At 37.3% G+C, this 24,502-nt stretch overlaps 2 protein-coding genes across 2 annotated transcripts in view; one reads left to right on the forward strand and one right to left on the reverse strand.

The window, feature by feature from the left end:
* KMO (kynurenine 3-monooxygenase) overlaps nt 1–11,560 on the forward strand; it is a 41,198-nt gene extending 29,638 nt beyond the window's left edge. The window contains exons 9-15 of the mRNA XM_019746830.2: nt 725–846; nt 2,342–2,489; nt 4,301–4,358; nt 6,288–6,370; nt 8,223–8,324; nt 8,415–8,474; nt 11,218–11,560. Of these exons, the coding sequence (XP_019602389.2) occupies nt 725–846; nt 2,342–2,489; nt 4,301–4,358; nt 6,288–6,370; nt 8,223–8,324; nt 8,415–8,474; nt 11,218–11,391 (747 nt within the window). The 3' untranslated portion in view covers nt 11,392–11,560. The remainder of the gene's footprint in view (nt 1–724; nt 847–2,341; nt 2,490–4,300; nt 4,359–6,287; nt 6,371–8,222; nt 8,325–8,414; nt 8,475–11,217) is intronic.
* A 127-nt stretch (nt 11,561–11,687) lies between these two features.
* Nucleotides 11,688–24,502, reverse strand: part of OPN3 (opsin 3) — a 34,950-nt gene continuing 22,135 nt past the window's right edge. Inside the window, exons 3-4 of the mRNA XM_019746832.2 lie at nt 18,175–18,426; nt 11,688–15,424 (exon numbers count right to left, since the gene is read on the reverse strand). Coding sequence (XP_019602391.2) covers nt 15,158–15,424; nt 18,175–18,426 — 519 coding nt within the window. The 3' untranslated portion in view covers nt 11,688–15,157. The remainder of the gene's footprint in view (nt 15,425–18,174; nt 18,427–24,502) is intronic.

The raw sequence follows: 24,502 nt of genomic DNA on the forward strand, positions 1-24,502 counted from the left end.
GATTATTGAAGGAAAACCTGTAGTAATGCCAATTATTTACTTTGGAAAGGAGATTTAACATACATAGATGACTAATGGGGGCTTATCTCCCCCAAAACAATGTAGGAAAAGATGGCCCCAAAATAAAGCCAGCGAGATTTAGGTTATATACTAGAAAGTACTTTCAGCCTTTAAGGTTTATAGAACATTGGTATATAGGTTACTAAAAAAGAGTATAGCTGTTCTTTCATTAGACCCTAGAGACTTTTAAAAAATGTGTAAATATACAAAATACATTTATTATTATTATTATTATTATTATTATTATTATATAGCTATAGGTATTTCTCTGGTTGGCCTTTTTCTTTTTCTTTCTCTTGTTATCAGTCCTAGGGTCCAATGCCTATTCTTACTGTCTTAAAAGGAACAATAGAGAAGAAAGGAGAAATTAAACCCAACCAACCTAGTAGTAATCTAAGCCGTGTGTTGTTTTCTTGGTGAAAATACCTGGAATTTACAGTGTAGAGATTCTCCTAATAACCGAGAAGCTGGGGAGTAGCCCTGGGACTTGGCAGAGCTTTTCTTTGGGAATGAGGGGAAAGGCAAGGGTAACTTTTCTGTCTGCTTGGACAGTCCCCCCATGTGACCCTCGGCCACAACGAGAAGCCTGTAATTTAGGGATATACCTGTGTGCTGGCAGCACAGGCCTCAATTCTCTCTCACACTGTTCTTCCTCTTCTCACAGAACAAATCTTTCACGTGTACTTTGTTCATGCCCTTTGAAGAGTTTGAAAAGCTCCTAACAAGTAGAGATGTACTGGATTTCTTCCATAAGTACTTTCCAGATTCTGTTCCTCTAATTGGCGAGTAAGTTTCAAGATGTGCAATTGTGCCTTTTGCTTCATTGGTTTGAGTTATTCGAAATTCAAATAAAAGTTATGCCCGTATTTCAGTTTTGCTTAAATGTGACCGATTGTGCAGTGACCTCGACAAGAAGACGATGTTAGCAAAAGTCTGAGGGAAAGCTGGGCTGTGAGCCAGAAGCTAAACAACCCCAGCATGGCCAGTTTCTCTAGGAAAGAAAAGTCACCCAATGTCCTGAGGCTTTTCTGTATCCTGTGCAGAACCCTGGTGGATATGCAAATCTGTGGCATGGCAGGTACCGCCTGTAGCCTCAAGTCTCAAGTCTCCCTCGTACTAGCTGTGTAAGCTAGCCTCACATTAAAAAGGTGGTAATAATAGTACTGCCCCAAAGGGTTATTGTGATGACTAAAGGACACCATACCTATAAATCATTCAGCACAGAGCCTGGCACATACAAAGTTCCCCCAGATTGACAGCTAATTGTGTTTGCTTTCTGGTTTGTGACCCGTGACTGCCCTGGCCCATGTCAGCATCACCCACAATGTGGGCCTCGTCATCTGGTCTCACTCGGTGCTTCTGCTCTCACTGTCTCTCCCTCCTGGAAGCCAGCTCATTTTCTACCTTTAATGATGTCTTCGTGGAGGCAGCACAATGCTGCAGAAAGCATAAGATTTTTAATACTGCTTCTGCCCCTTACTTCCTTGAATCTCAGATATTTCATCCTTAAAATAGGTATCAATCTAGATACCTAACTATTAGGGTAGTTGAACTTAGATGAACAAAGATGAACTAACCATGTAAAAGGGATAGCAGCCTATGACAGATATTTTAAAATTGTCAGTTTTCATTCTTTACTGCGGACAAATTCAGTCTGTATTGATCTCTGCTTCACTTGACACTGAAGGAAAGCTCTGTACACCAAAATTTAGCCCTTATGTTCTATGGCTGTTTTTTTTGCCTCTCCAACTATATTTAAGATCCTGGAGTATATGTACTATTTCTCTATTTACAGCTTTCACAAAACTTCTGTAGATGCTTGACAAATACTAACTTGATTACAACTGTCTATTTTCAAATACATATACATTCACGTTAATTTTTATTTTGATCTGTTGTAGTTTAATCAGATACATAGTAGCATCTCAATTTTTCCACAGAAATCTAAAACACACCAACATAGTTGAAAATTGCATGACCCATGTGGATGATAATGAAATTTTCATGTCATATAATGCAGACATATTTCGAGTTATTGAAATACTGCCAAATCTGTTCTTTTGGGATGTGATTAATATTGTTGCAAACCAAGAAGGTAATTAGAACAATGGAATTTGGGGATAGCAGAAACTTCAATTTTTCCCTTTCCTGTTTTCTTCCTGGCATTCTTATGTATTTCTCAATAAAATCCTGTGGTAATAAAAGCAGTAAATGTGAAAGAATTATGCAATATTTAATACCCAACTTAATATCTTTACATTCTGATTATTTTCCTCTGAAGGCAAGCCCTGGCACAAGATTTCTTTCTGTTGCCTGCCCAGGCCATGATATCTGTAAAATGCTCTTCTTTTCACTTGAAATCACACTGTGTGCTGATGGGAGATGCAGCTCATGCCATTGTGCCCTTTTTTGGGCAAGGAATGAACGCGGTAAGTTCTTTTACCTTAGAAAGTCACTGAAATTTTTCTGGCTGAGTCTCAACTAAAACATCTCAAACAAGACTGAGAAAGACAAATACTACATGATCTCATTTATATGTGGAATATAAAAAACAAAATAAACAAAACAGAAACAGATTCAAAGATACAGAAACAAACTGAATACTTACTAGATGGGAGGTGGGCAGGAGGGCTGAGTGAGAAAGGTGAAGGGATTAATACCAATTGGTCATTACAAAATAGTCATGGGGATGTCAAGTACAGCAAGAGGCATATAGTCAATAATATTGCAATAACTGTGTGGTAGTACATGGGTAATAGACTTACTGAGATGATCACTTTGTGCGGTATATCAATGTCTAGTCACTGTTGTTTTGTACGCCTGAAACTAATTTAAAAAAAAAAAGTCTAAAACTATCCTCACATAATCTCTGAGAAAATCAATTCAGCAACATACCAGCTGTTTAACTAGATTGATCACTAAGTAGGGTCAAGTCTTGGATTACTTGATCCAGTAATTTAATTCAGAGAAAAGCATTAATCATAGAGAGTTTTCTGTGCAGTTAGAAAATGTATTTGTTGATAGCTTGAAATTTGGAAACAATTATCAGTAATTCAAGACTTAAATCTTAAAATATTTTTTCTAGAGGTTATACGTAAGTGTATAAATGTTAGGCTCAAAAAAAGAAAAAAAATCCTAAGTTGTATTTTATTTTTCTTCATTTTTTTTTTCCCCAAAGGAAAAGAAAACACAATTGACAGCATTAAATAAAACAGGTTAGATGTTGAATACTGTTGCTTTCATGGAAATTTTACCGTTCTGGCTAGAAAAATATTTCAGAAAAGAAGTAGCGTTCAAATATTGTGTGTGTGTTTAATGACTAACTAACAACTTTATTATCATATTTTTCTGTGTTTTGATTGTTAGAATATAGTTGCCCAAGTATAAATAGGTTGTGAATCTAATCAATTGTATTTTCCACAAAGTAGTGGTAACCATTTTGTTTTATAAAAACATAAGAACATTAATTTTAGCATAGTAGATAAGTGCCCAGTCTCTGGCATCAGAAGGCCAGGGTTCAAATCCTTACTCCAGGATTTATCATAATATGTTCTTACACAACTCTCATCTCTAAATTCCTATAGCATTAACAGCCTATATAATTTGCATTTATTTGCTTCAGATGTAATCTTCATAACTGATGTGAAAATTATTTTATTTTTTAACTTTTACATATTTTTATATTGTCTCTAAAACTGTGATTTGAAATCCTAGAAAGCAGGAAACACAGCTTTTGATTTTCTTCTTTCCCACTGCATTTAGTAAGGTACTACATTTAGTAGTACCTTACTAATTTTGTGGAGTTCTTAATATTGAAAACTTGCTTTAATCTTGGCTTATAGGAACTAAATTAACATGAGAGTTCTAACCTGTCATTAAATGTCTCTAAATAGGAATCTTAAAGACCTGAATAGTTAAAATATAATTCTAATACTCATGGTAGAGCAAAGTTCTTGAAGAAGCAATGGAATCCATCAAAATGACGAGTAACTTAAAATTTTGATAATATTCCAAATCATTATACTTAATATATACATATAAATTGGACAAAGAGAAACTATCAAGCATGCAATTGATGGCCTTTTACAGTCATAATGCAATGCCAGGTGCGACTACTCAGTTGTGTTCAGACTAAGAGTACACATCCTATGAATTATACTCACTAATGGAAGGTCTGTTCAAAATTTCTAAGAAGCTTTTATTATTTCCAATTTTTTCCCCCCATTTTTTCTTATTTCAGGGCTTTGAAGACTGCTTGGTATTTGACGAGTTAATGGATAAGTTCCATAATGATCTTAGTAAGTAAAATTTCTCGAACGGATATGGCCTAGCCCTGCTGATGAAATGTAGGCCCACTTCTGATCCTGGATGACCACAAACCCATGGTCCAGACTTCCTGTTCAGGATTATAAATATTTCTGTTAAGAGTCTCTGCCACTGTTGTCTCCCATATCAGACAAGGAGCACCCAGAGAGGGAAACATAGTTTCTTTTAAGGTTTGTACATGGAAGTCTATGTAGCGATCCACACGAAGATAAAAGTTCTGAGACCAAAGATACGCTCCTTTGTCTCCCCTTCAGGCACCCGGCCTGAATCCCCTGCACTTTGCCCTCTGAAACCCTGTTAAAAGCCCCAGTGCGTTCTTGCTTTTTGCCTTATCAAAGATTGCATCTGATACTTCCATTTGCCTTTTGGTTAAAATTGATTCTGCCGATATATTAATTTCATAAATCTTGAAGTTTAAACTTTTATATGTAATTCTGAAATTATAGTAAACTAAATGTTTATACATAAGTGTATAAATGTTAGGCTCATCTGTAAAAGAAATGGCAAACAATAGCCTAAGAACTGGATAACTCTTACTGCTTCTCAGCATCACATGATCTCAAAGCCTACCTCTGAATTTAAACCTGTTTCAGGTAAGGGACAGAGTTAGAGAACTGGTTTTTTCAAGTCTCAAGTTTTGTTTTGTTTTTTCCATCTGTAAAGTGGAAATAATACCAATTCAGAAAGTTGTTGTGAAGGTTAAATAAACTGATTCGTGTGACACCTTAAAAAAAAAAAAAAAAGTCTATCCCACAGTAAGTTCACAGCAAATGTTTGTGATGATGTTATAGGAAGTCACTGGACTCAAGCATCGGTGTCTGGATTGGAAGAGAGTACAGATTCCTGGGCAAATTGCTTCTGGTTTTCTCCCTTTTTTTCCCCAGTCATCTCACTCAGGAGCTCAAGATCCAGAGGCATTTTGCTTCTTCCCTTCGTAGCCCTCGTGTGATTGGTTTCATGTGATAATGATGATGGAGGTGGATGGAGGGTTTGTGTATCAGAATATACTGTCAGTACTGGTTTTGTTTACTAGGGAACAAAGATAAAACAATAATAATATGGCAATAATAATCATAACTAATATCGCTGCACATTTCATATGTGTTGCCTATCTTCGTGATTTTAATGCATTATCTCATTTGGTCCTCATGAAATACACGAGGCATAGGTACGATTCTTGTCCATATTTTACAACTGAGGAAATTGAAGCTTAGATAAGAGTAAGGAACCTCCCCAAAGTCATGTAGCTAAACAGTGGTGAGACCGGGACTTTCACCCAGGTTCTTTGCCTTTAGAAATGGCTTCCTTAATAACTAGAGTTGTTTAGTCACATGAAAGCTATGTTTGTAACTAATTTATCAGTATTTATTCTGTATTTACCACATACCAGGTTAAGATTTCAAACATGAATAAAACATGGGCCCTGCCTCCAGGAGATCACAGAATAGTGGGGGAGCTATTGTTTAAGCTAATAAGGTGTGATGGATGCAATGAAATAACTGTGCATGGGGTACCAAGGGAGAACATGAAGGAGAATAACAAATTCTAAGCAGGACTGGAGGGGAGTCATACATATGAACTGCTTTCCATTTGTGAAATAAGGAAACAACCAGTGTAATATTGTATTATATTATATTATTATGTTATATTATATTATGTTATATTTGACCACTGTATATTATATTCATTTTATCATATTGTTATTTAATCACAATAGTAAATACCTATATGTTATTGCTGAGGATTCATAGTTTTCTGGTCATCCAACCTGGTTACCTATAGTTTTAAAAGGTTAGAGAGATCACTGGTAGAGAATATACTATTTAATTTTACCTGTGTAGAGCCAAGCACATTTTTATCAACTGTTTTGGAAAATATGTATTATTTAACTTGGTTTCTAGGTATGTGTCTTCCTGAATTCTCAAGATTTAGAATTCCCGATGACCACGCGATTTCAGACCTATCCATGTACAATTACATAGAGGTGAGTGAGAGGGTTTGGTTCTATTTCAAGAGATCATTTACTGATACTCTAACAAACGTTCTTTTTAAAAATTTTTCTTTGCTCTAGGCCCATCTCATGCATGCTGCAAAGAATAGATGCCAAAAGAACACACACACACGCACACACACACGCGCACACGCACACACACACACACACACACACAGCATTCCTTACACGTAGCTGGATTGTTACTATGTAGACAGTGACAATGACCCATACACATCATCCCCATCTACATTGCTGTGACATTTAGAGGTAACAAAGATGACAGAATATCTGGTTTCAATCTCTGATAATTCACAGGCTCAAACCTTAGGCAGTTAGTAATTTAGAATTAGTAATACACTGTTTTAATGAAAATATAACTTTGATATGTGTTAACATATTTGGAAAATCTAACAAATGTTAAATGGCATTTCCACTCTTAATGTTATAAGCTGCAAACTTAGAGAGTAGCATTGAATATCCTTTGGGGCGTTACGCACTGCAAAAAATATGCAATACTGAAGAAATTCATGGTAACAAGATTAATAATCTGAAAAAAAACACAATTCCATTTTGAGCCAGTCACATGAAAAAATCTCACCATAACATAGAGGAAAAACTGAGGGTTGCTAGATGGGAGGGCGGGTGGGGGTAAGGGGGAAGGTGAGGGGATCAGAAAACAGTCAGTAACCACAAGATGGCCACAGGGTTTTGAAAATTAATTTGGGGAATGTAATCAATAATGTTGTAAAGATTTTGTAGGGTATCCGATGGACACTTGTCCCATTTGGGAGACCACCTCAGGGATGATGTAGATGCCTGATCACTGCACTGTACACCTGAAGCTGAAGCTGAACAATAATGAATGCCAACTGTAATTTTATATATATATATATATATATATGTATATATATATATATATATATATATATATATATATATATATATATATATATATATATATATATGTTGTATATACATACAAGAAGCAGAGTACAGCATTAGGAATAGAGACAGTGGAAATGTAATGGCTCTGTACGATGTCAAAGGGATAGTGGATGGGGGTAGGGGAGTTCACTCAGTGTGAGGGATATAAATGATAAACGTCTAAGTATTGCTTTGTCATGTGCACCTGAAACTAATAAAAAAAAGAAAATAATAATAAATTTGAGAGAGAAGAAAATTTTAAAAAAGGAAAAATAGTCTCACCATAAATAGCTGTTGTTTTAGTTTTAAAACAACCAAAATGAAAAAATATTTTATAAGATAAATTTTAAAAAGAGTGTAGCTGTTTTCCATCTCTTTGGAAGACAGAAAGTAGTAAAGTGGACTTCAACTTGAGCAGAATGGTTTCATATATGGTGAAAGAAGTTCTATAAGATACTGAAAAGCTCATTCATGTATCTTCCCTGTGTCTTTAAAAATAAGACAGCTATAACCCAATATTTGTCCTGCATATGGAGTAGGTCAAGGTCAACATGGCTTTAAACAGATTCCTTCCCGTCATAAACAATATTCCAAGCCAACCAGGAAGTGACAGAAATTAGTCAAATCTTTGGACTAACAAAGGACCTGAAGATGCAGCTGAACAATCCCTTTGCTACAATAGAGTTCCCATAGTGACGCCTGAGCAAATAGCGTTCTTGAAAAGGTTTTGTGTAATTGCTCTTGAAAAGGTAATGTCCTATACTATTGACATTTATTAACAGGGATTGGGAATGACTACGGAAATAAGAATTTTTTTATTACTTGGTAATGAATCAGAATAAAGAGTATTAGTAAGTTGTGGTAAAGAAATAAAGGTCCTTTGTTCAAGGTATTCCTAAAAATTCTTCCATTATTACAGATGCGATCACACGTCAACTCACCATTGTTCATCTTCCAAAAGAACATAGAGAGATTTCTTCATGCTATTATGCCATCTACCTTTATCCCTCTCTATACCATGGTAAGGGTCTGAATTTAAGATGTTTCTTCATTTTAATCTTCTGTTTAGCCATTAAGGAACACACAGAACACTCTTTAAACTTTCTTACAGGTCACATTTTCCAGAATAAGATACCATGAAGCAGTGCTGCGCTGGCATCGGCAACGAAAGGTTAGGACAACTAAATTTTTTTTTTAATCGGATATATTAAAGTTCTATAAGATATTGAAAGGCTCATTGATATATCTTTCCTGTGTCTTTAAAAGTAAGACAGTTATAACCCAATATTTGTCCTGAATATGGAGTAGGTCAAGACAAATATGGCTTTAAACAGATCCCTTCCTGCTATAACCAATATTCCAAACCAACCAGGAAGTGAGAGAAATTAGTCAAAACTTTGGACTAACACAGGACCTGTAGATGCAGTTGAACAAACCCTTTGGTGCAATGGAGTTCCCATAGTGACATCTGAGCAAACGCATTCTCACTATTGTGTAATGGTTTTTTACTGCAGGCAAGCACAGAAATGATGTGACAGATACGAAATATTTGTCTTCCAAATAAAAAACATCCTGGGTACACAGAAGGCAGAGTGCCTAATGAAGAAAATTATAAAGAAGAGGCAAAGAGAGTGAGGGCTTTTGAAGAAAAGTTATTTAAAAAAATTGATGTTAATGTTTCTAAATTTTTTACTTCATTTCAGCAATGTGACTGTTTACTTTTATTTAGCAATTGGCTTTTGCCTTATGCAGTACTCTTATGGGTTTAATTTGTGAAACTGGACATAATTGAATCACTTATAAAACATAATCTAATTCCAATGTAATGCTATGTCACATTCATTTTGGGCAGTTGAACCAGAGAAGACAGGAAATGCACATTCTGATTCCTGATCTTTCTCATTGGAAATTTTACAATTCATTAATTCAACAAATAGCTGTATTTAGTGATGAATAAGAAGTAGTCCCTACCCTTCACATATTTCAGAAATGGGGGTGGGATAAGGGTGGGGGTGAAGATGGACAATTGCAGTGGAAAGGCACAGAGTGCCCCTGGAGGGCTGGGCCAAGACGCCTGGAAACTGAAGGAACCTCTTACATGTCCAGGATGGGAATGGCAACTATTTCAGTGGAGCTGGACGATAGCACATGCATATGAGAATGGCTAGAGGTGGTGCTGGACTGGTAAGCAGGGCCTTAAACATCTTTTTTTTAATTATTGAAATATAATTGACATATAACATATTAGTTTCAGGTATACAACAAAATGATTCAATATTTGTATATACTGCAAAATGATCACCACAATAACTTTAGTTAACATCCGTCACCATACATAGTTACAAAATTATTTTTTCTTCTAATGAGATCTACTCTCTTAGCAACTTTCAAATATGCAATACAGTGTTATTAACTATAGTCACCATGCTGTATATTACGTCCCCAGGACTTATTTATCTTATAACTGAAAGTTTGTACATTTTGACCCCCTTCATCTGTTTTGCCCACCCTACCGCCTGCCTCTGGTAACCACCAATCTGTTCTCTGTGTCTATATGTTTGTTTGTTTGTTTTTTAATTCCACGTCTAAGCGAGATCATACAGTATTTGTCTTTCTCTGTCAGACTTATTTCACTTAGAATAAACTCAAGGTCCATCCATGATTTCCTTCTTTTTATGACTAAATAATATTCCAGTGTGTGTGTGGAACACACACACACACACACACACATTTTCTTTATTCATTTATCTATTGATGGACACTTAGGTGGTGATATTTTTTTTTTTTGACTTGACACCAAAAGCAAAAGGAAAGAAGTAGGACTACATCAAACCAGAAAGCTGCACAGCAAAGGAAACCATCAACAATACAAAAAGGCAACCCATGAAATGGAAGAAAATATTTTTAAATCATATACCTGATAAGGGGTTAATATCCAAGATATATAAAAGATTCATTCAACTCAATAGCAACAAAAAAAAAATCCAATTAAAAAATTGTCAGAGGGACTGAATAGATATTTTAGATATTTTTCCAAAGAAGACATAGAGATGGCCAACAGGTACATGAAAATGTGCTCAACATCACTCATCATCAGGGAAATGCAAATCAAAACCACAACAAGATGTCACCTCACACCTGTTAGAATTATAAACAACCTGAATATTAGCTTAAGGGAAACAGTGAAACTAAAGGAGCCTAATAAACTCAGGTGTGGATTTCAGAAAGATTCCTTTGCTGTGTGGAGAATGAAGGAATCAAGATTTACTCATTCAAAAATGAATAAAATAGGGTCCTTGCCCCCAAGGAGTTAAAAGTCTAATAGGAGAAAGAGACAGTGACAGGTAGTTAGAGTGCAGGACAATAAGTGCAGTAAAAAAGACCAGGATGATATGGGAGTGTACGTAACCCAGTCTAGAATGAGCCTTGTGTTGTTGATACACTGCAAGTGGCAGAGACACTGTGTTCAAACCCTTCAGGTATATATGGCTCCTGAGTCACAGAGGTCACCAGGTCCATCACTCTTCTCATGGACATTTTGTGCAGGGTCTGAGCAGTGACTGAATTGTATGTGGCTTTAACACAATGCTCTTCTAAGACAGAGTTAGTAGGTCTTTTTCTACACTGTGGGTTATTTTTGTTAATGGCTGTACAAAGGTTGACTGCTAAGAATTTCTTATACAGAACACAAGGATTCAGATGTTTCTGGAAAGAGAGAAAGGAGAAAAGGAGAAGGGAAGCTCCAAACTATTCACCTACAAGCCATTGCAAGACTAGTTAGGGGTCATGAAATTAAATTGCTGTTTCAGGTTAAAGAACAAAGGAAATTGTATACCCCTTGATCTAAGAATGAAGTCTATTTCAATATTTTAATCTTTGGACAAATAAGAGAGAGAGTTTTGCTGTCTTTACAGGTGATAAACAAAGGAGTCTTTTTCTTTGGAACACTGATAGCCATCGGTAGTGCCTACCTACTAATACGCTCCATGTCACTGAGACCCTTGGACTACTTGAGAAGACCATGGGATTGGGTCACTAACTTCCAAAATACAGGATATGTTTCCCTGCAAACTCCATGGAGTCACTAGAATAAATCTTCAATGTCATCAGCAAGCGATAGAAAGATCCTGAAGTAGCAAATATACTTGATTTCTCTGTAACCAAAACAAAGGATCAAAACCATGTTTCACATCATAATATTTATTTCACTAATGGAAGACGTTCGTCAGCTTAATAATTAAATTAAATGTAGAATTTATCTGTGTGTTCACTGTAATTATTTAAAAAGGGGGGGAGGATTTCCAGTCAAGATGGCAGAGTAGGTAAACACAGTTCTCACTTTTTCTCAGGACTGTCAATCACAACTAAACCACAGAACAACCATTATTGAGAATCACCTGAAGTCTAGCTGAACTGAAGCCCTACAACTATGGACATACAAAAGAAGCCACCTGGAGACTGGTAGGAGGGGCAGAGACGCAGAACAGGCTGGTCCTACACCCACATGTGACCGTTAAAAATCAGGAGGGATATCAGAGCTGCAGAGGATCCCCCCCACCCTGAGGAGTGAGGTGTCTCAGCCCCTCCCTAGCCCAGGTTTTCAGTGCCCAGGAGAGAAGTCCCCATAACTTTTGGCTGTGAAAACCAGTGGAGATTGTAGCTGAGTAAGACAGATGCGGCCACACTCCCAGGTGCTCCTCTTAAAGGGCCCGTGCAAGAACTTACTCACCGACAGACTCACTCACGCTGAGCTCCAGGGCTGGGGCAGCAGATTGAAAGGTGCCAGGGACAGACGGGTTCAGGTGGGGGTGAGACTGAATTATTTGGCTTTCAGGGTGAGGACTGTAGGGGCAGTTTGCTCCTGGATGGAGGAGCTGGCAGAAGCTCCTGCTTCTGTTTTTTGTTGAGCTCTCCCCCTCCCTGCGTGAAGACGCAGGCAGACAACATATGTGAGTCTTCATCAAACTGACTAACACCTTTCACCTGGCCCACCCTAGTGATTCTCTGAGACCCCGCCCTACCCAACTTTCCAACACATCCAAGCTGCTTCCAGTGGCTTTTCTATATAAACGTCCTGCCTTGGCTCATGGTGGGGACTTTCCTAAAATCTCTCAAAGGTTCACAAAACCTAAACAAACAGTATCTGGCTTCAGCATGTCCTGTACCTCTGGCTGAGCAGCCCTAAGCCTGGCTAGTGACTGCTGGCCTAGGTTGGCAACTTGGCCTCTCAAGGCACCTTCATATGGAATATTGTTTGGCCATGGAAGGGAATTGGTTATTGCAAACTGTGGCAACATGGATGGACCTGAAGGGTATTGTATTGAGTGAAGTATGTCAGACAGAGAAAGACAGACGCAATGTGATTTTGCTTATATGTGGAATTTAAAGAACAAAACAAACAAAACAGAAACAAACCCATAGATACCGAGAACATTTCGATGATTGCCAGATGGGAGGGAGGTTGGGAACGGGTGAAAAACGGGAAGGGATTACGAAGTACAAATTCGTGTTATGAAGTAGTCATGGGGATATAGGGTATAGCATAAGGAATATAGTCAATAATGTTGTAATAACTAAGTATGGTGTCAGATGGGTACTAGATTTATTGGGGTGATAGATCGGAGGAGGCTTGGGCTGACATAGTGAAAAAGGTGAATGGATTTAGGGGTACAAATTGGTAGTTGCAAAATAGTCATGGGGATGTAAAATAAGGCATAGGGAATATAATCAATTATATAATACCTAATATGGTAATAACTATTATGCCAGGTAGGTACTAGACTAGTCAGGGGAACCAATGCTTAAATTAGATAAATGTCTAACCACTACACTGTACACCTGAAATTAATACAAAATAATATTGAATGTCAACTGTAATTGAAAAATTAAAAGGGGAGGTGAAGGGGAATAAAAAATAAAAATAAAATAATTTAAAAAAAATCACTTTAAGTTGCAACATCCCCCACAACACTGCAGTTAAGTGAGGTCATTTTAAACATAGAAGGAAGTGCAATAACTAACACCTCACTCACTTTGGAAAAAGTTAGGCCCTAGAGTCCTCCAGGAAGACACTGACACACCTTTTTCTTTAAAAGACAAAATAGAGGTCACCATACGATTGACTCAACATGTGGGACTAAATATTACAATTTGCCTGACATGTTCACTACACTTTTCATCACCTGGATGATGGAACATAACTAAGCACAGGGCTCAGATTCACTTGACAAAACTAGAAGTATAAATGAGAAATTTGAGGGCTTTCTAGAGAGTTCAAAATGAATCCATTGTTTTTCCTACTCTTCAAATGCCAGTATTACCTTCCAAAGATTTCTTAAAAGGCTGTTAATGCCATACTAAGGAAGGGCTGCATTTACAAATTAAATATCTACATATATAAGAGAGTAGAAAGGAAACAAAGGGAGACAGTTTTCATAGAAATATGAAGCCATGTTTTTTTCATTTCCAACTCTTAGAAGCAATTTACTCACTTATTCTTGAACTTCATGCTGTGGCAGAACCAGAAATAAACTTGACTTTAAATGTTCATTTCAGATCACCCAGTGAGGAGCATCTCAGAGAAAAAGAAATTGCTTTTTCCTAATAACATGTGGTATTCTGATAATGGTCAGTGTGATTACCAACAAGTACAGTTTTGACTTCTTTTTCTTAATTGCTTTTAAAAAATAAAAGTGTTTCCTACTTAAAAAAAAGTTTTCTTTGGTTCCTCCTTCAATAGGCTGACTGAATCATTTAGAAGTCTTTAAACATGATTCATTATGAAGATGCAACATTAGTAGGACTGTCTTCTAAGACATAAAAATTAGACAACCAAATGAAATAATTCAGTTTCTTTTCCATATTGTCAAAGAAATCCTTGAGTTCTAATAATCCATGTTTAGTCTAAACAATGACCAATGGTAAAATGGCCTCTACACTAACACTATTAAATTATCCAGTGGATTGATTGAAGAGTAATCAAGATTAAATAATACATTTTATGAGTATAGTTCTATATTTACTTTTATCACCCTTCAAATGTAGGAACTCCTTTTCCAAATCCTGAACTCTTGGCAAAATTGTGGGAAATTATTAGAAGATCATCCTGCCATATTCATGTTTGAAATGATGTAGATGGAGATACCCATCTGCCATCAACACAATCTTTAGCATGAACACCCTCTACTAACGTATGATTGCCTATACCCATGATTACCTTGAAATTAGCCATCCTATTTTCTTTGCTGTGTGGCTCTTTGATAGTATCTTCTAGAGCTTGCTTAGCAGGACATTTGTCTGAAATGCCTCTTTATCATATTAACATATAGCAACAGTCTTTTGTTTCAAGTAAAGTTAGGGAATCAATTTTCTTTTTCACCCTAGAATTGTCTGTAATAAATTTGATGGGTCAAACATTTGACACGACAGTGAATAGAATCCAACACTACAGAAAATTCAAGATTTTTCTAGCTATTTCACACCTGTGTATGAGACAGTTATTTTTATAACTACTTATTTTTGAGAAAAATGTATTGTGTGCCTTGGAAATATATAGTCATTTAAAAAATACATTTGAAATGAAAAATTTCCAACATGTTAGAAGTTGATGGTGCCATATGCTCCTCGTACACCACAGTGGTTTTTCACTATGTAAAGCACCCATTGAATTAAAATAATTTCTTTGCTCAATTGCTTCCAGAGATTAGAGAGCACATGGGCAATTCGGATTTCCTGCTGGCTCACCGAAGTTCTTTTGATATTACATAGAATGGGGACTTCAAAACAGACCTCATAATGGAAGTCTAAAAGTAGTGTTCAATTTAAGTACCCATCTTTCATTATAATTATTTATTCTTATAAAGGTCGTATTTGGATTACATCAGCTTTAGATCCATTTTTCGTTTTGTCACCGTCGTCAACTGATAATGATTCATCACTGGTAATGATAAAAATGATGGAAGAAGAGTTAAAAGTCACTTTTTTCTTTGGCCTGTCCCTGTCTTTCTGTGACATCACAATGGGTCTGAGCCGTATTTCACTCCCGTCTGCCTGTCGGTTTGTAGCAGGCCTCTGGCACCTCAGCAGTCGGAAACATAGGAGCTGCAACAGGAATCTTCGAAACTGGGCAGAGAGAAAATAAAGCTGAATAGTAAGAAAAGTTTGGCCCTTAATCTGGATTAACATTCAAGAAAATTAGTTACATTTAATTTGGGTTGTTCTCTTCTATCTATTACCTGATGGGAGTGTGGGATTAGGTGTTACTCAGATCTGCCCAAGTAACTCTGGAGCTTTGTCTTTTATTTATTTTAATTCTTATTTACTAGACCACCTAGAACTATTTCAGTACCTCATACTCTTCAAGCTGCATGAACCTTCTATAAGGGCAGCTAGATCTGTTTTTCTAAGGGATTTTGAATGAAATTCACCCCACAAATCTTCAGTGAGCACTGTGCATCCTACTACGTGACAGCGTCTGTGCTACAATCTGGGGAGATTATGGGCTGCAAGGTCAGATAAGGCAGAGAAAACAGACTGATACACTCATGAATATTCCTTCAGTTAGGTGAAGATTTTTTTTTTTTCTGTCAAGATTACGAATCAGTTGGAGAAAAAAAACACCGCAACAGAGAGTGCTAACGTTCACCAACACCCATGTTTCTTGTCTCTGTCCTGGGTGTAACACGATTTCTCAGCCCCCTTTCAGGGGCTCTTCCTTGCTCTTCCCTGTCTGTAACAACCTCGGGGGTCAAGGTCGGAAGATGGTCACATCACAACATGGAAGGAACTCTCATTTCTAAATGACTGTGTGGAACAGACCCCATCTTTCCACCATGTATAGTGGACCGTGGACTCTGATTTCAGCGAGCAATATGCTTTTCCTTGTTAATCTACGGACACGTTGGGGTTTTTTTGTTACAATAGGTAGTCTATCATGGCCAATAAAACATATACATAAAAAGTTACTTAATTTTTATCTCCTTTGTTTAGAGCAAAATAAAAGTGTCATACATGGACTTTCCCAGATCAGAAAATATCAATTAAAAATATAATAGCTACATTAATTTCTATCTTCTTTGAAGACCATTGATAGGCAACTTAACAATTAACTTATACTCACATTAAAAATATTTATTTGAAAAAAAATTTACTTGTTAGAGACTTTATGGATTCACCAAACTATTGTTTGGTATGTCAGATTAAGTGCTAAAGATATATTATTGTAAGTGTTAAGTAGGGTATGTATACCAGAAAAGTGCTTTCCCATATAAATGGTAAGCTCCTTGAGGATAAAGATCAGTCTTTCACTTATTTATTTAGTTGTTTTTGTTTATTTGTTTATTGCATCTTTTAGACTTCCTTTCAAAGTGTGTTTTTGGGAACCAGAAACATCAGGATCACGTGGGAGCTTTTGCTAAAAATGTAGAATTTTGAACAAACATTTTTATGCATTTTTTAAAAGATCTCCAGATGTGGTTTCTGCACCTTGAAGTTCCAAAAGCAATGATTTACAGTCCGTTAGCCCAGAAAGGGCACAAAAAATATTTGTTAACGTGTTTAAAATGTACTTGCTTGCCTGTTGAGGTGGTAGTCCATAAAATAAGGAGGCCTTATACTTCCTTAATAAATTAAAGTTATAATTCATCTCACTAGAAAAATCCACATGTGCAAATATTCAAAAAGTTTTATTAACAATTTCAGGGGTTTCAAAGGCTCTCTTGCAGCCAATTACTAAGAGTTAAGAAATTCTTTGGTTCTTAAAAACTCCAGGTTAAACATTTCAGGTTCAAGGCAACATGAAAAGGAGGGAAAGAGCATCAGTGAAAGGAGATTGAAGCCATATGAAAGTAAGCTCAGGAGAGAGTAAACCCACATTCAAGGGAAAGGAAAGGTCTAAGAAGAAAGAGGAAGATTTAGTGGTGAACATTATCAGGTTGATATACAAGTGCCCTCTTCTTCCAAACCCTTAGGCATTAGAAGTCAGAGTAGTTATTTTGTGTGATTAATATGACCTGCTACTTTAAAATTCCAATATTGTAATTAACCACTATTCATAACTTAAATTCTCTGATCTTTAATCTTTGTAACTTAGAGGCTCAGCCAGCTTCACATCAATCAAAACGAGGGCTCTAGCAGACATGACGGACAGCCATCACGTCAAAACCTTTCTACTACAGAAATAAATGATAGACTTCCTAACAGATCTGGAGGCAGTTTCCTGAGCCAAATTAATCTTAATATGTGTAGCCAAATTAAGCTACACATTGGCTACACATGTGAATAATAACCCAACTAACTGCTAGTGGTTCCTGTAACCCCAAGTGAGGAGGGATAAGCATGGCTTCTGGGATTCAAGAAAACAAGGTTCAAGTTCAGGCACCAACACTTCCTGGATCAGGCAAGTTATTTAACTTCTCAAAACATATTTCATAATCTAGAAATAAAATAAGGAATGCTATTAGTGCCTACTTCATGGACTTTTGTAAAGATAATAGGTGTAAGCCACATGGTACAGTTAGAATTTTAAATGTACATACTTGCTTTATTTGCCATGGTCTGGAACAGACACACAATCTCCAAGTCATGTCTCTATTGTTAAGTTTCGTTGTGGCTGTTATTGTTACTAAACATAAAATGTTTTCTGATGATTCGAACATTAATTTTAATAAAACTTTACTTAACAAGCATGGACTCCCAATGGTAGTTCTCGAAATTATCATTTTCTTTGGGAATATCCTATTTTTTTTCTTGAAGCCTTTACTTTAGTGTAAAATTCTTAAGTTTGGCTTTTATCATTGAAGCTACTCTGAATTATTTCTGTAAAAGCATCATATGTCCCAGAGTGAAAATAATCAGTTAATTATAAAGCTTACCTTTCTGATCATGAAGATATAAATAACTGGATTATATACAGTGCTCAATTTAGCAAAGAGATACGAGACAATAGACACTGTTGGAGTGACCACATGTCCATAACCATTAACCACCAAGAAACAGATCACAATATAAGGCATCCAAAAAGTCAGGAAGGTGACTATCATGAAAAAGCACATTTTGGCTACTTTCTTTTCATATCTTAAAATCTTGATCACTTGAATTGTCTGAAGATCTTCAACACAATGAAGCTGCAGGAAGAAGAAAGAAAGGGCTGAAAAACGAAAGAATCACTTTTGTTGGTGGTTTTCCTAAAAGATATTCAGACACTGTTCTTGGCCCCACCTTAATGGAGAGGGAACTGAACAGGGCCTTGGAAGGCTGACTGCTGGTTCCGCATCTGAGCCCAGCCTTTAATCTCTCTGGGCCTCAGCCTTCTCACCTTTAACATAGTACATTGAACTACATAGCCTCTTACATCATTTAGTGGATTTTTAATGTGTTCTAATTGAGTTAAAGAATAAAATGGATTATTTTGCCTAGATCTTCATGTCACTAAAAGACAGCCTGAATGAGTCGTGATAAACTGGAAACAATTTCTTCATGATCCTGGAAACTCTTTTATCCAGAGCATAAGCCTCAGATTCTCAAACCAGGAAGCAAGCTTGTGATGTCAGGAGTTCTCCATGGATAAGCCTACAGCTAGTCTTGAGAGGAACTTAGTTCCCAAATGAATTCTTGCTAGAAGCTACTGTGACTTCCAATTCACAGCTAATGACTATAAGGGATTTGATGAGTAATTTGTTTGTTACTAGTTTCATCAGGGCCTTGGTTGCAGAAGAGAGCACTTAGTAAAACCTAGGTACCTCCATTTCTTTAAAATCAGCATATCTACTCCTCTTTTGTCCCCATTAAAGTTATTAAGGAGTAATGGTCTACAGTTGTAAAGTTCTTTGAGTTTCTCAGATGAAAGTTTCTTTGGAAGTTCCTCCTATTTTTAGTATGTGTTATTAAAATGAGAGGGAAAATATTTCTTTACACCAACAGTATGTTCTTAAATAAAATGGTTATTTCTGACAATACTAAGACCATTGTCATGCAGGGTGTCAGGCGAGGTCTCTAGTGCCGCTCCCCGCATAAGAACACCCATGGAGCCATAGATAGGGGGTCATACCACTATAGTTTCGCTGGCGGCTGGGTTGGAGACACAGGAAGCAGGAGCCACACAATCCGCAAACCGCCATCCACTTTTCTCTGCCAAACGACGTCACTTGCAAAATGCAATCGCCTCTCTGCAATCCGCAATCCACTCTCTACCCTTGCCAGTGCCCAGTTGCTGCAAGCGTAGCCACGGCAGTTATATTAGTGGCCAATGGCTCACTGGTTACAGCTGACGGCCAACTAGCCACAGCTGATGGCCATCCAGTCACAGTTGATGGCCATTTACTACCTGAGCCAGCACCTTTCCATGTGAGGCCGAGAGCCCGGAAACTGCACTCCTGGCTCTGTTCCCACAACTGTTGTGCTATAAAAAAAAAATGCTTTATAGATTTTTAAAAAGTATGTATCAGCATATTGCTGATACTTAGTATATAATTTTTAACTGGGAAATTTGTTGCATTTCAACAAACTATATATTCATTTTATTTCTATCATCAAAAAAATTAAGGAAATTTTCAAATAAATCAGTTAGAACATGTGCTTATTGTATTTTAAGTATATTCGAATTGATATATCTAAATTACTGATATCTAAAATTATATTTAAGAAATTATATTCTTACTGGAATCATGTATACATATTGACAAAGAATAGAAGAAAACATGGATAATTAAAATGTTTGATTTTTTTTAGAGTAGAGAGAATGTGTGTGTGTGCAAGTCAGTGCTAAATTTCTGGTACTAATATTATCTGTGTGTGCAATTCTATTTGAAAAGAAATTATTTTTTAAATGTAAAATTATTTTACTTTCAGAAACGAACTTTTCTGGACGGTGGATATTTTTCCCAAGAGTTTTTAAGAAGCTTGTAGAGTTCTAGTAAAAGCTCTAGATTTAGAATTAGATCTGGGTTCATATCCCAGATTCACCACTTTTGTTCCCTGTGTGATGTTTTACTCTATTACCTTCTCTAAGAATAAAGACTAAAGGAGGTTAAAACAAATAACTTATTAGTGTTAACAGAAGTTGGGTCTCAGTTCCACATGTATGACTTTGTGGGATTGTTTTCAAGATTATTTATTTATATTTGAATTATATTAGAAACAAGTATACTTATATATGTATATAGTTTTTTTCAATGACACTTGACAGTCAATATTATATCAATTTCGGGTGCACAGCATAGTGGTTAGACATTTATATAATTTATAAGGTGATCCCTCGGTAAGTCTATTTATTACCATATTATAGTTATACATAGTTATTACCATATTACTGACTATATTCCCCATGCTGTACTTTACATCCCCATGACTATTTTATAACTACCAGTTTGTACTTATAAATCCCTTCACCTTTTCATCCTATCCCCCAACCCCCCACCCATCTGGCAACCATCAGTTTTTTCCCTGTATCTATGAATCTGTTTCTGTTTTGTTCGTTTATTTTGTTTGTAGATTCCACCTATAAGTGAGATCATATGGCATTTGTCGTTCTCTGTCTGACTCATTTTACTTAGCATAACACCCGGTAGGTCCGTCCATGTTGTCGCAAACGTAAGGCTCCATTCTTTTTATGGCCGAGTAATAGTCCTATGTACTTTTATAACACTATGGGATATTTGGAATCATGATTCCTCAGCGTTTCAGTTAACTACTGACATAACCACATCCCAGTGATCTGTCCCCCAAGTCCCCACTGTCAAGGGCCCAACATTTTTATCTGTACTGGGACAGTCAGTCCTCATCTCTCACCATTTATCAAAGCAAAGTGCTCATTTCTCGCTTTGGAATTGCGTGCATGCTGGAGAAGTTAACTTAAGAAAATACTGGTCTATACTTCCCCAGTTCCTCTCTGGTGTAAGGAGAAGGTCCTGACTAATGTTTCAGATTATGGGGGCTGGTATATGTGAAGTTTCCGTGATGAGTTTTCATTTATCTCTTGTCCTCTTTATTTCATCCCTGTCTATTCTTTCACTTTGCTCATTCAACATTTTCTGAATAAAGAGCTCTATGTCATGTCTCACCCTCTGTATTCAATCATTTGAGGGTATTTTTTTAAATTGCTGTGGATGGAGCAAGAGCATAGGCACCGCTGTCAGATTTGTTCTAAGGATGAACCACTTGAGACAAATTCCCCGGAAGTCCCTCTAGGTGTCCTGTGCCGACATAAACGGCAGGTGCCCAGTGCTTGTTGATTCACACGTCTGTAGGTTTTCCTACTTCACGTGTCCTCATTCTCACGTGCGTACCAGGGTCTCCATTGCTGCTATGAGACACCCGTCTGGATAAGGAAATAGAGTCAATTGCTTGCACAGGGTCTGTGTTTTACTCATTGCACAGTCTAGTCAAGTCTCTTTGTTCTTTCACCACTTCCCTTTCCTATGCCCTGTTTCTCACTCCAAAAATAGTCACTGATTACCTATTATATGCAGGTATTATTCCAGCTGTAAGTGAAAAAAATAAATAAGACTGTGTCACTTGTCTTGAGGAATTAACTCACTATTGGGTGAGGGTGACAAGCACACATACAGACTGCTTCCATGAGTGATACATGCCATGAGGAGGCAGGGAGGCGAAGGGAGTACACAGGATGGGTAATCAATCCAGAGGTGGGTCAGAGCAGAAAGATCCTGAACTTAGCCTTCTGAGGTGAGTGGGAGTTAGCCACGAAAGGAGAAAAGACAAAAGAATGTTCCAGGGAAAGGCAGCATGTTAACACAAAAAGGTAGAAGAGCACATGTAAAATACTGGGAACAAGAAATACTGCAGTTGGCTGGATCCTGAGGTGGCAAGAGGGGAGGGAATGTTAAGAAGTGATGCTGGACAGGCAGACAAGAGATGGTCATTCAGGACCTGGACGTCACACTCAGGGACTTTGTTTTTAATCATGAAGGCAATGGAACCCCTAAAAAATTTTAAGCTAGGCAGTGGCATGAGAATATCTACATTTGAGAACAATGCCTCTGGTGGCAATGTGGAGAAAATGGACTAGAGGAAAGCAAGAATAAAAGAAAAAAAAACTAAGGTGTTTTTGAATTGAGTGTGTGGCAGTGGGAGAGAGGGGAAAGGGCATATGGAAAAATGCTTGAGGTTGAATAGATAAAAAGTGACCATTAGTTGGATATGGGGGAAAGAAGGATGGAGAGTAGTCAAAGACTAGTCCCTAATTTCTGGGTTAGGTAGCTAGGAATGGTGACCGTTCACTGAGAAAGCGAATAGAGCAGTAGCAGATTTGTGGTGAAAGGTGACCAATTCATCTTCACATATGTTGAATTTGACGAGTCTATGGACCATCCAACTAGAAGTACTTAATAGGCAAGTGACTGCGAGCATCTGACAGAGGTCAGAAGAACAACCTGATCAGCAACAGAGATTTCAAAGCCGCCAAGCTATTGTTAGAAGGAGAAACCCTGGCAGTCTATGAGATTGTCCAAGGCTAGTGTGTGACATGAGATGAGAGCCAAGAACAGACTGCTGGCAAGTCCCATGCAAAAGAAGCCCTTGAAAGAGACTTAAGAAGATGAGCCAGAGAATCAGCAATAAAGACAGGAGAGAATGGGGTCCTAGTAAAATGGGAGAAGAAATGCAAAGTGGAAGTTGTCAATAATTTCAGAAGTCTCAAATACCACAGATGCCAGAAAAAATAGAAATGTGTCCACTGGATGTAACATTTGGGAGGCCATCCGTGACCTTAATGAGAGCAGTTTCTAGGACAGTGTGCTAGAGGAAGAAGGTGCTGATCTGCAACGGGTTGAGAAATAAATTCTAGGTGAATTTACTAAACCACAAACTCTTTGGGGCAGGGACTATACCTTATTCATTGTATCCTCAAAGCTTAGAAAATGTCTTAGCTTGTGTTTCCATAACAAAGTACCATAGACTGATTGGATGAAATTTATTTCTCACAGATCTGGAGGCTGAGAAGTCTCAGATGAAGGTGCCAGCAAGGCAGGTTTCATTCTGAAGCCACTTTTCTTGACTTGGAGATGACCACCTTCTCTCTGTGTTCTTATATGTGTGTGTGTGGGGGGGGGAGAGAGAGAGAGAGAGAGAGAGAGAGAGAGATCTGGTCTTGCTTCCTGTTATAAGGGCACTAATCCTATTGTAAGAGCCCCAAAGACCACATGTCTCAATACCATCACACTGGGGGTTAAGGCTTCCACGTGAATTTTGGGAGAGGACACAGACATTCAGTCCATAATTGTAAGTAATTGTTTCATTTTGGATGCTGAGTAAATATTGGTCAAATGAATGCTTATTGAGTGATGATGTATCACCAAAAGCCACCAATGACTCTTTGAGTTAGCAGTGATGAGGAGAGAAATAAAGTGATAACTAGAGGGAGATAAGAGTATATTTTGCTTTTGTATTAAAAAGAGCCAGTAGAAGGGAGAGATAGAAGGTATAAGTGAAAGAGAAATTATTACTTGACAGAGGTCCCTGGGACAGAGAATGGCGTAGGGGGAATAACCAGAATACAGGATCAGTTTGGTCCTAATAGACCTCTTTCCCATTGCCCTGTAACTAAAGGGAGGGTTCTAAGAATAAATATAAACATAGAGGTTTGTATAAAGGGAGGCAGGGAGTTGAGGAGTTTCTTGATGATATCTTTATTTTACCCGATTAATAAGAAGCATGATTATTTGGTAGAATGGGGGGAAGTAGAGCAAGAAATTAAAATGAGAATTGAGAATTTGTAGTAGCAATTGTGTAGAAAGAGTGGAGCATCTTATTATGAAAAGATTGCTAGACACTGCTGAGAGGACATCTGAGTATGGACACTGGAAATCTGGTGTCGTTTTTCTCCAGCTCCTCTCTAATTTGACTATAAGCATGCGGAAAACAGGTAATTGCATTGACCCAAAGATTTCTTTTTTTAACAAAATAGATGTGTGTGAAGAAAGTTGGATCATGGAAGTTCAGGACAGTGGGTCATGATTTTAAATGATACATGTGACTAACTTTGATTTAAAAAGAGATAGAGGTGAAAGCTAGAGGGGTTTGGCAGAGTGGGCAAGAGGTTTGATGAAAGAAGTGAAAGAAGAGTAGGAAGAAGCATCAAGTGAGCAAAAAAACATATACAGTTGAAGTTAAACACTGGAATATGGAGTGTGCCCCACATTCTGTTACATCAGATGTCCTTCTTGCTGCACCCAACAGGAAACC

Source organism: Rhinolophus sinicus, linkage group LG12 (genome assembly GCF_036562045.2).
Source record: "Rhinolophus sinicus isolate RSC01 linkage group LG12, ASM3656204v1, whole genome shotgun sequence".
Taxonomy (NCBI): domain Eukaryota; kingdom Metazoa; phylum Chordata; class Mammalia; order Chiroptera; family Rhinolophidae; genus Rhinolophus; species Rhinolophus sinicus.